The 12,153-nt window shown below is 46.8% G+C and overlaps 1 protein-coding gene across 1 annotated transcript; it reads right to left on the reverse strand.

The window, feature by feature from the left end:
* Positions 1-3,215: 3,215 nt before the first annotated feature.
* Positions 3,216-10,586, reverse strand: LOC144148109 (uncharacterized). Its single transcript, XM_077679698.1, has 3 exons — positions 10,435-10,586; positions 9,249-9,290; positions 3,216-5,591 (listed from the first exon to the last, which is right to left on the reverse strand). The coding sequence occupies exons 1-3, from the start codon at positions 10,475-10,477 to the stop codon at positions 3,418-3,420; spliced, it is 2,259 nt and encodes a 752-aa protein (XP_077535824.1). The 5' UTR covers positions 10,478-10,586; the 3' UTR covers positions 3,216-3,417.
* Positions 10,587-12,153: the final 1,567 nt, after the last annotated feature.

Below are 12,153 nucleotides of genomic sequence, written 5' to 3' on the forward strand. Positions count from 1 at the left end.
GAGATGAGGTTTAGTCAGCTTAACATAGTAACATCCAAGATGAGGAACAAGCCGAAGCCTGGAACAACAAACGCCATCCTCGTCGTAACAACGGGACTGAAGTGACGCCAGAAAAGTTGTTTTGATTGCGAACTTTCCGCAGCAGTTGTTAGTGCAATCGGGATATCTGCAACGTATGTGCAACCAAGTCACCTTTCTGGTCCCTCAACAAGTACCAGCAGTCCTTTGGGGATGGTGTCAGACGACGACAGCGTCGACGAAGACCTCGATGTGTTTTTCGTTGACCTGTGAGTATTTTTTTTATCAGTGTGAACATTTAAAACTTTTAGCCTCTTCTGTGACGAGGTTGACCAATGACGACCACCGCAGCACTGAAACCTGAAGTGTTCTGTTAGACTCCTTGGAAGACCCTTTTATATATTATTTCATCTCTCGTAGTTTTGGGAAGCCTTTAAGAATGATAAAGGTGTTTATCATACGAAATTGCACTGTTATTTTAAATACAATAGGCCCTAGCGGAAAATTTAGCGGATATGTTTTAGAATCTAGCGGAATCTGGCAGATTTTTCATTGCTTTTTAGCGGATGTCTGATGCCCAGCGATGGCAACACTGCGCTTGCGCTAGAATCTACGAAGCGTGAAGAATGTGCACACGGGACTGCTCATAGACCATAGCCGGAAATGCAAATTCACACCTCAAAGAGCGAAGCACATAACCCAGCTCACTGAGACGGCGGAAATGGTTCGCCTTGGTGACGCGTGCAAAGCATGCCGTCTTTGAGTTTATCAGCCAAGGAAATTGCATATCTTGCCTCTGGATAAATCCAAATGGAATAAAACGATGTCGTTTTGGATTCTTTTTTTTTTCTTTTTTTTGTTTTTTGTTTTGTGCTTTGGGGTGCCAGCTGACTCACATTCGTCCATTGCTGCGTATTGTTTACTGTACGCAAGAGAACGCGCTGCAATCCCAAGAGGAATGGTTGTATCCACTGGAGAGTGTAATTTCTTGCTGATGTGCGCACGTCCTGTCTATATATATGAGCGTTTTTAAGAATAAATGTTAGTTGGAAGTAGCGCTTGTCCCCGTTGTCCTGCCTTGTCTTCTGTGTAATTGTTTCGCTCTACTCATCTACCTTGCAATACCAACTTGCCTAGAAGTCCGCCTTAAGATAATATGAGATGGCTGTGATCGCCATACGAGGTGAAGTAAAGGCACCCGCGTAAGCCGCGCTGGGCTGGACGACACGCTTGATATTCGGGACGGCGCTTGTTGCTTCAGAAGAGGCTTCGATCGCAGCGGGCTCGATGGGGTCTGGGATGCCAGGTATAGGCGAGCAGGCCGACTGCTCGAGCATTCAAAAGCATTTTTTATTCCGTGGATTATAAAAGTCCAAGCCATGCTTCTCGGCCAGAGAAAGGCTGTTGTGGTCGGCCATGGCTTGATACCGTAAATGCTACCGTCGGCAGCGTAAGAGCGCCTAGACCGAATGGGTGCTTCGCTCCTACTTTATTACGAAATGGCTAGGTCATGAAAAAATGAAAGGGAGAGAAATGCCAGCGTTATTTGCTTATTTCTCAGAAAAAATTGCGTCGTTGCTGGTAGAACAAAAGCTCCAAAAGGTACGAAGCGTGCGATCTTTATGCTAAAACAAAACTTCATACAGCCTGTTGTGATCGGGTGGGCCGACCCGAGCCGAGCTTCGTCGCCTCCGACATACGTGTGGTAGCGTGGTGTAAAGTGAGCGGCCAGCCGCTGTTGCAGCCGTGAAGAAGTCCAGAAGTCGTAGGCTAACGTAACTGTTTACTTCATAGCGAGAGGTGAGCCGAAGCCAAAGAACAATGCCCGACGGGCGAGGTAACAGTACAGAACTCGAACAGAGTGACAGCACGGATTCACTGCTCAAACAGGAATGATCTACAGTGCTTGGGCGGCTCGTAATTATACCCAAAAGCGAAACGGTGAAAACAGCGTTCCCTCTAGATTTGTGCACACGCTACGAACGTCACAGACACACACAACGCGCTTTCCAGAGTTCGTGAGCAGTCGGTAGCATCGGCGCACGTTGAGTCCGAGAGAGGGGAGAAAGGAGGACGCCGCTGCGATCGCGGGGCCTCTGTGTCCTTGAAGCGCGCTGAGACATGCCTCGCCGGGCCGGCAATCGTCGAAGTTTGAAACGCGCCGAAAGCAAAGCGTCTGACCTGGGCTTTGTCAAAATGTGAAAGTATGAGTCACTGACACGGTGTAGCTTGCTCGAAAGGCGCACGTAGTGGCTTCGCCGCACAGCCGAGGAGTGATGAGACGAAGCCCAGCGACGGGCTCATACGTAACAAGCCTTTAGTGTCCCTTTAACGTGCACCAAAAGCTAGACACCTAAGCGTTTTCGATTTTCGCCTTCACCTGAAAAGTAGCCACCGCGGCCGGGATCGTATGGAGTTGGCTACACGATGCCTTTAGCCACTAAGGCACCGCGGCGTGCGACAAATTGTATGGCCGCTATATTACTTAGCTTAAGTGCTTAAAGTGTGGGAAAAGTGTACGTTTAATATGAACTTGTTTTTTGAGCTATGTTTATTTCTCCTACGTAAAAAGGCTCGAAGATCATTTATAGGGACACGAAACAAAAAATTAGTACGGGAAAGCCAGTTTGAGTAAAAAATACCGTGACTTGGGCATTTGCCGGTGAAATGCAAATGTCTCAAAGCAAAACTACTATCTTTCAGTCAGCTCCCTCAACATTTACAGAATGGCAAAACTGGATTTATTTCAGTATAATCAACGTGGGGTTTGATGGATTCTTTTTGATGGCAAAAAGTTTTTCAGGTGCTGCAGCTCAACATTTACGGCCGTGACCATCAGAGGCTTAAAAGCTGTTTTGTTCGACCGCCGCAGTCCTGGATAAACTAGCAATACGACATCGGCAAGATTCGAGCTGCATTATCTGTTACATCTATTTTTATTACCAGACGGTCGAGGGCTCATTTACGGCTTGTTTTGAGAATACTTGGTTCTACAGAGATTCAGTAAGGTAGGCTTCAGCTTGGCCCATAGTTGGGTTTTATCTTTATTCGACTACTTGCCAAGCCGCTCCAATTAGGCGAATGGGTTGTAGTACGTTGGAACGAAGTGTAAGGTTTATTTAACCTTGGTTATTCGTAAGATCCCGATTTCACCCGCACCAAAACGAGGAGATGTTCCAATATAGAGACATAAAACATAAATTTGGAGCGTTTTATTAGGCGAGTTCTGGTTTTATTCAGTGCAAAGCTGTAGGAAGTAACTTAGAGCATCCTGGATATCAACGTGTTTGTATTTTATTGGTCAATAAATGCTTTACTTTTGCATAGTATTCGTCTTATTTGGCTTGCAGTATAATGCTTGTAGGCCACGTGCATTAGTAAACATTCTTTGATCCGAAACTATTGTCGAATTCTGCTTTGCCCCAACTCGCTGGAACTTCCTAATCGACTTTGACCACGTCCCAATCCAAACTGCCCCAATGAATCTCCACTAAGCCGAGTCCACATGGACCTTCCCCGGGGCCCATATGACGTCCAAGTGTACCACCCTCCATACGGGCTACCAAATCGAGACGGGGAAAGCGATGATTGTGACAGTGTCCACATACTTCTGGAGGGCCAGCCACTTCCGGTTCCACTGCCCAAAGAACTACCGTAGCTCCACCTGCCGCTGAGAGAACCAGGACGTCTACCAAACTGGCCACTTCCGCTTCCGCCACCCAAAACCCAGAGACTAAATGGGTTCCTACGGCTCGATGTTCCAAGCAACCTAGCTGAACGACTACGCCCCTGCCTTCCAAAACTGAATTCTCCGAACCTGCTAACCGAAGGGCCGGAGTCACCATAGCCCCCAATACCTCCCAGGGCACTACGCCAAGTGCGGCCACCTCGCTGCAGTCGACGCGAAAAGGGTGAGGTACCTCTTCCACCCAATCCTATACCAAACAAACTGCCAATTCCTTGTCCTGCAACACCTGAGCTTCCTTGGCCCAATCTAATACCCAGGCCGAATACACCTTCCTGACCAAAGCCCCCGTTTAGGCCCAACGTTCCTCCTAGTCTCAACCCGCCTGCTTGACCGGGCCCGCTTCCTTGACCAAATCCAATTCCTGTACTTCCTCGCCTAGTTGTACCACTACCTTGGCTGAATAATCCTCCTAGGCTTGACCCGCTTGGTCGACCCAAGCTTAGCCCCAAACCTCCTTGGCTCCACCTGCGGCCTCCTAGGCTCCATATGCTACCCTGACCGAAACCACCATCTTGACCAAAACCTCCGTTTTGTCCCCATGGTCCTCCTTCGCCCCATCCACCTCCTAATCCTAGCCCGCCTCCTTGACCCAAGCCTAATCCTAAGCCTCCTTGGCCCCATGTACCACCTCCTTGGCTCCACCTGCTTCCTTGTCCCCATCCACCTCCTAAACCCAGCCCGCCTCCTTGACCCAAGTCTAAGCCTGCTTCGCCCAATCCATTGCTTCCTTGACCCCACCTGCTACCTTGACCGAAGCTACCACCTAAACCACCGGGACCCCCGTTTTGTCCCCACAATCCTCCTAGGCTCCATCCACCTTGTTGCCGCCCTCTAGACCCTTGGCTCAAGCCTTCTCTTTGACCAGAACCCCAAGGTTGCCCCCATGGTCCTCCTTGGCCCAAACCACTTCCTTGACTCAAACTGCCCCATTGACCCAAGTCACCTCCTTGCCCAAAGCCCATATTTTGTCCCCATGGTCCCCCCTGGCCCAATAGGCTTCCTAAATCCATCCTGCCACCTGCACCTAATCTACCACCTTGACCGAAACCGCCACTTGGGCTCCACGAATCTCCTCCAAGGGCCCATTCTCCCCATCGTCCATTCCTAGCACGTCGGGAAAATCCTGTCTCTACGCCGCTTGTCAGTCGGTCGTCGATATTGACGCTGTTAGAGAGGTCGACAGTTCTCCCGAAACCGTATAGGGGTAATGGGATCCACAAGCGCTGCCCATTGCGGTTTACCCAGGCTCCGGTTCTGAGTACGCGCCACGGGCCCCATAAGTAGGCTCGCAGTGGGCTGAGCCAGAAATCAGAGCCGAGCGTTCCACCCCACAGACCACGACCTTGATTCCGTCCAAGCCACGACCACACGCGAGAGCCCTCGACCCCGCTGCGTTGAAGCTTACGGCCGCTTGGAAAGGCACCGAGGTGTCCGGGATGAATGCCTTCGAGACCAAGAAGCTTGAGTTCGATGCATCCCCTCCTAAGCTCACGGCCAGGAAATTGAAACGGTGGCGACGGACGGGGCTGAGACGGTCGCCGACGGCGTGGCTGTCCAGGAAGCCGCGACCGACGACGAGACCCACGGGGGGAAGCAGACTGTCCCTGAGTTTGTCCCGGACGTGGACCCATAGGTGTCTCCCGGGGCTGCCCTCCAGGCTGAGTCTGAGGCCCCTCTCGAGGCTGGCCTTGTGGTTGAGCGCCAGGCTCCGTTTGTCGACCTGCTTGAGGTCGGGACCCCCCAGACCCTAACGATTCCGTTGGGGAAGGGCTGCTCCCGCCGGAAGGCCCTGACTGCTCAGGCTGCGACTGCGGCTGCACCGCCCCTGTAAAAGGCGCAGAATTTATGTGCCATTGAACGGCTTTTTGCAAGTGGGGTACCTGGTTAAATTAGTAACACGGATAATTAGGTAGGTTGGTAAGCGTTCACATGAAGAAAAAACTGTGAATACCAGGAGACTCAAATATTTTATAAAAGGAGATGAAATATACATCGGCAGTAATAAAAACCTTGAAAAGTCACAAGAATGAACTGTACAGGAATATACCCTATGCGTTAATGTTCGCTTTAAGTATGCCCCTTCTTTCCCAGTCAAAAATATTTAGCTTGCACAAAATGTCCCGGAACTATTACGCAGTGCGCTTCTGTGATTTCATTCATTTGTTGCTCTCTAGGTTAGAAAACTATGGTGTGGCTAAGTTTTTGTCCTAATTCAAATTCAAGTTGACCGAGGCGTGACATTTTGCAAGCAGCTTCGGGGTCTCTTAGCGTCGCAGTCTGCTAAACGAAAGCAACAACAACAACAACAACAACAACAACAACAACAACAACAACAACAACACAAACGTGCACGTCAGTTTGACTACTTTTTGCTGCTGTCGCAAATTGCATTATACTGACAATTTTCATGCGTTTTTTTTTGTCTTACATGCTTTAGGTTTTGGAACAGCGTACTGATAAATTATTTCCTCTACTTTCTTTGGCAATTACATGTGGCGTAAGCACTTTATGCCCTGCACCAAATGTTCAATAAAATCTTGAGGGCTTGTGAATAAGCAATCCTTTTTTACAGCAGCAAGAAAAAAGTTCGGGCGCTTAAGGACAATTTGAGAGGTGTTGCGGACAGCTAAATAAAGCGTGCATGAAGGACCCTGGACGCAGTGTGGATTGTGAGAATGAAAATTTAGCTTTCTGAATGATGAATCTGCTATTGGCATTGACGGAACACGTTTAAGCGAGGCCTGGAGGGATATGTTAGATGAATGAATGAATGAATGAATGAATGCGCTTTATTTAAAGGAGGCACGAAGCCCTTTGGGGGGGAAGGAGGTAAGTGGGGAGGGGATGAAGAGGGATACCACTAAAGTTCATTGTGGGATCATAGATCCTTTCGAGGGCGTCTTCGTTCTTGGGTGCCGCCTAAAAAAAACATGGTCAGGCCCGCTCTATACTGCTCTGTAGAGACCACTCTCTAGTGCGTATCGGCCTATTGCTCCGAGTAAGGATGCGTTACCCCGGAGTAGCTGTAAGTGCGCTTGAGCGTCAGATGGCAGTGGCCACTTATCAAGCAGGGCGGCTCTGCCCTTCTCGAATGTCGTACAGTGCCAGATTAAATGATGTAGGTTAGGCGTTGTAGCCTGCCCACAAAAGGTACACGTGGGTGCCGATGTGAGGGAAGTGGCGCCGTTAAACCATTTTCGGGTTACGTTGGGGGTATATGCCGCGTTTGCGTAGGCCTTGTTAATAAAAATTTCTTCTTGCCGTCTGAGGGGGATTCCAGTGGGCAGGAAGCCCTGAGGGGTAATGTCTTCGAGCCGCTTACGACTTTCTTGTTGGAAGCGTTGGCGCTGCAAATACCAAGTTACTGGAGTAGGCGCCGGTGGAGGGTTGGAAATCATGGAAGGAGAGGTTAGGAGGCACTCCCTTGCTGCGTCGTGGGCTTGCTGATTATTGAGTTCGCCATTATGGGGTTTCTTCGAACGGAATACGGAAATAATTTCCTGCATTTCTTAAGTAGTTTGAGTGGGGGTGTTATACACCAGCGTATGATAAGGTATTCATGATAAGGCATTTTCTTGCGTTTCGCCTAGTGAGGTGAAATGATAAATACTTGTTCTGCACATATTCAAAGCACCGAAACACGAAAGCTTGATGCTGTGAGGACACATTTGAAGCCTCAAATGAATGATTTGCCTGGAGACGTTATCCTCTATAAATGCTTTGGTAGCAGTTATTTTGGACGTGGTGACACGAGAAAATTTATAAGATGGGACCGAACATCTACCTTAGCAGCTGCAGATGCCATAAGAAAACACTAAAAACTCACTTGACAATTACTTGGCTTGTGATTAAGTACCCTAAATGCACCAACGATCTAATAAAATAATGACTGGGAAAATCGTCCTTTAGATATTAAAGCTAATAAAAGCGTGAAATGTGCACGAAAGCTTGTGAGACAGACAGGAAAGGACCAGCACTGAGAAAGAGAGAGAGAGAGAGAGAGAGAGAGAGAGAGAGAGAGAGAGAGAGAGAGAGAGAGAGAGAGAGAAGGCTCTTTATTAGAAGAGAAAGCCGAGATGTTTGCCGGAATTTCGACACCGACATGCTACTCGGCAGGGGAAGGGGGAGAGGGAAAGAAAAGGCCCCATAGATTACAGGCAGACGAAAGCAGAAAGAGAAGAAATAAAAGGAGACAGAACAAAATTGCACTGACTCCCAACTGTTCACCATGAGACTCGTGTGTTGGCAGGATATATCTACGTGTGTTTTAGCTGTTCGATTAACACGTCGCAGTCAGCGCTTGTCTTGTCTTGTTTTTCTTCCAAGCCTTCCCCCACCTTTAGCGCTGTTATGTGTGCTCCAGCTGAGTATCAACTTGCGCGAAGACATCTTCCTCTAGAGGTCGTCTTTTGAGCTGGTACTTTGTGCACAGAGAAACACTGAAATCCTTGAAAATGATTCCTTAATAGAAAAGTAAAAAAAGGGCGGAGCTTAACCAAAGTGTTTTAGTTTGGTGTTAAATTTGTCACCACTTAATGTCACCAGTGGCTGACCTGTCGTATCTTTACAGAGCTTACAGGCTTGAGTAGACAAGGTGAGTAGGACAATGCTGTGGAAATAAAGCATTGAGGAAAGTAAAATTTGCGTACTCAATCTGCGCATAGAAACTTTAACGGGAATTCCCACTAAAGCCCGCAGAACTGTTGTTAGTGAAGGGCTTACAAATATTCTTCACAACTTCGCCTAACCCGAAAGATTGTTCTTAATCACTTAATTTTATATACCCAACACAGTACACTGTTGGGCTTTGTATGCTCCTCTAGAGCCTCCGCCGAAGCGGATAAATTATTCTTTCTTCGAAAAGTTTAGGAAATAAGGGGCTGACTAAACTGACGTCACTGTGGCTTGGGATATAAATGGGAACACAAGCAGAATTCGGCCTCCAGTGAGAACCTGAAATAAACTAAGCCGCAGTGCCCCTTAGACAAAGGATGACCCTTGTTTATCGCGCTTGAAGTTCCAATGAATGAAATAGTCATCAAATTACAAGAACCGCTCATAGGTTGCACCCAGCCTTCGGCTGTATTGTTTTGGCGCGGGTTTAAGTTTTAGGCGCACTGCCTTCGTGTAATTCTCCGTTTTTAGAAATTGGTCGTATCATCGTAACTTAGTAATTACTTTATCGCTAATATCAAGCGGTATATTGAGTTTTAACGACACGTATTTCTGGTAACCATAATCACTTGAGGGATTCCTTTTTGATGATTCCTCGTTGTTAGTCGCGATAATGTGTTTACGTAGTTGCCACGTAATAACGTGTCAGCAAGTTTTTTTGCACTCTTAGGTATCGCGACTAAGGAAACAGTTTTTATAGACTTTTCAACTTCCAAAAATATTTTTAGCCAAACGGAGTAGTCCTGACGACGCAGTTTAAGTTGCAAACGCTGAGCACCAGCATGTAAGCACAAGAAAATGTACGTACCCTTTGTCCCACCGTGTACATTGCTGGAGGCAATAAGTATGCCTGAATAGAAAAAAAGACCAGTATTAAATATGGGAACGCTCATTACGAATACCAGTCCTGTTTTAGTTTTTGCAGAAGAGTTTTCGAAACTACAAACTAGGAGTGGAGTACCTTCAAGGACTTACAGTCCAGGTTGCCATACACTTTGATAGGGCAGAGCAAAAAGTTTATGTTTCTGACAGACCTGTTCGCCAAACTTTGATGCCAGTCAGACATATCACAGAAGTAAATGAGCAAATGGGTGCAACTCGACGTCGGGGGGCATTGAACTAAGCTACTAGTCTCAAAGACACAACAAACATGAACACTCCGCCCTTCCCCCCAAGAAGTTTCTCCTTTTTAGAGCAGAAACTGACTGAAGTGTGTGAAATTTCACAACCTTCAAGTTTGTCCTGAGCGAAGTAAAACATAAAAAAAGCTTAAAGTCCTTGCGGTTTTGATTAGGGTGTAAGCTCAAAAGCCTTCTAACCCATTTTAAGTTTTTCCTATCAAAATAGAAGCATTTGTCCTCCAGGAATTATGTGCTTCCCCACTCGCATTGCTGTAATGGCAAGAAATGCGCGTGTGCCACTACAATTCTTACTAACACTTGCAACCCGGGTGCGGCGGAGGTCAATTGTTATCAGAAAATTATACCATAAAACCAGACATTTCACTTAATATCTATGGTTCATCACGAAGTTGCTACATAAGTCGACATTTATCAGCTACAACATAAGCTAAACTGGGGATGGAGGGAAAAGAGGCTCCTGTATAATCTCCGCGTGGCATCAGGCATCAAGCGAGAGATTAAAGAACGATTTTTCATCAACCTTGCCTATCAGTAACGAAATATTTTGACAACGACAAATATTTTAATTCTGAAGTGAATAGCGAGCTTTGCTATACAGGAAAAATGATTTATTTTCAGGATAGTGTTATCCTGGCTTGGTTTCGCCTCTTATTAAAATCTAACATTTTCTAATGCAACAATTTTTCCTCGCTGCTCTTTTTCTTTTATTTTTAGAAGTGTTTGTTTCTACAGGGTGAAACATATTGGAAATACTGGGACTTAAGCTCCTCAAAACCTGTGGCGAAAAGTTCAGCAAAAAAAGCTCTGTGCTTCAGTTCGCCGGGCAAAGAACGAGAAAAGGAAAAGTCTCACCTAGAATCAAAACCGCAACACGTGCTGGCTCCAGGAGAGCCATGTTGACACCGCGGCCTGAACTGGCGCTGTGCCTGCGTGGATGGCTCGGTCCTCGCGGGCTGAACACGAACTATATCCGGGACACAATAAAACAAACATTTTTGTCAGACGAATATATGTTTTCCACAGAAGCGGCTTTTGTGTTGAGCCCTATGACGTCCTACACATCTCTCGTCGACCCTGAGAGAAAAAAATAGACAGCCTATTGTTTGAACGACATGCCGGTGGTCATCCTAGAAGGCAACCAGAAAGAATTATATATAAATGTATTGTTCCAACAACTTTACAGAATCGGGTTCTGTGCCTTGGAAGAGAACCCGAAGAGAGCGCCTTGGAAATTCACCGCTGTAGTTGAATCAAACTTTGAGGAACGTCTCAATTCAGCATCTTGATAAAATTTTGAACGTTGTAAAGTATTCCTAGGGCGAAAACAAGATATGGGAACGCGTTAGAAGGCAAACGAACTTTTACACTCAACTTTACGAATCTTTTTGCACGTAACCACACGTCTGCTACTAACTTAAACAAGGGATACGCAATTATATTCGACAGAATAAACGGAGCTTTCGGGTAGGGTAATGTGAGTTTTTAGCGGTGTGCCTGCAGTGGCAAAAACTGTGAAATACGTATTGCATCAAATTTAGCGTGCCACCCGGAAAAAAATATCCGGGGCCATTTCCACTGTCGTGAAACCTGGAGAGGGGAGAAGCATGGAGTGTATAAGGGTATTCTTGGCGCCTCGCCGTTTTCCCCCACGCAGATGCAGCCGTTGCGTGAAACCTTGGGCGGGGAAAAACATGCAGTGTATATGTGTAATCTTGGCGCCTTGGTGTTTTTGCCCGCAGAGATGAAACCGTTGTGGGTAGAGGCACACAACTTTGCTTTAAGTGTCGTGTCTTATAAGGACGAAGCGTTCTAGCGTGAGGCGTTGGAAAACGAGTGTCCCGATGTGTTCTTTTATTACGCGTCACCTTCTAGCGCGAGGCGTTGGAAAACGAGTGTCCCGGTGTTTTAGTACCATGCCTACATGATACTACGACATGAGACGACGACGACGACCTGAGACGCCGACAGCCCGGGCCCCTATTCGGCTTCGCCGATAAAAAAACATGTCAGTAAATACTGGAAGGGCTGTGTCGCACAAAATTTGGAGTCGCATGCAGCTGTTCCACGTGTTTCATCATCGTCATCACCACCACTACCATTACCACCACCACAACCACCATTATTATACTATAATATTATTATTAATGTTATTTCTATTATTGGGGACTTGAGGTGTCCGCTCAAGTCCCCAACCAGTACAGTCCGGTATTCCGCAAAGGTTCGTCCTAGGGCCATTATTTTTCTTAATCTTTATCAATGATATAGCAGATGCCCTGCCCGTAAAGGTACGTCTATTCGCAGACGATTGCGTTCTGTATCAAGAAGTTCACAGCCCTGCTGACCAGGCCCTTTTAAACGCATCACTCGAAAGTATATTTCAGTGGTGTGAAACATGGCAAATGAAAATTAACATCCTAAAAACTGTAGCAGTGACCATTACGCGAAAGCGGGAGCCTTTAAAATTTACCTACCGCATCAAAGATCATGTGCTTACAAGTGTGGATCAATTCAAGTATTTAGGCGTTATTATTTCTTCCGATTTGAAGTGGAACCAACATATTGCTTACATTC

This window comes from Haemaphysalis longicornis, unplaced genomic scaffold (genome assembly GCF_048455015.1).
Source record: "Haemaphysalis longicornis isolate Haplotype H1 unplaced genomic scaffold, Haemaphysalis longicornis Haplotype H1 scaffold_77, whole genome shotgun sequence".
Lineage (NCBI taxonomy): Eukaryota > Metazoa > Arthropoda > Arachnida > Ixodida > Ixodidae > Haemaphysalis > Haemaphysalis longicornis.

What these genes read in the sequence shown, in the direction of transcription:
- LOC144148109 (XM_077679698.1), bottom strand. Translation starts at nt 10,477, where the DNA reads ATGGCTCTCCTGGAGCCAGCACGTGTTGCGGTTTTGATTCTAG. An exon ending in TGTTGCGGTTTTGATTCTAG is followed by an intron (nt 9,291 to 10,434) that starts GTGAGACTTTTC and finishes TTTTCTATTCAG; the next exon opens with GCATACTTATTGCCTCCAGC. An exon ending in TGTACACGGTGGGACAAAGG is followed by an intron (nt 5,592 to 9,248) that starts GTACGTACATTT and finishes CGCCTTTTACAG; the next exon opens with GGGCGGTGCAGCCGCAGTCG.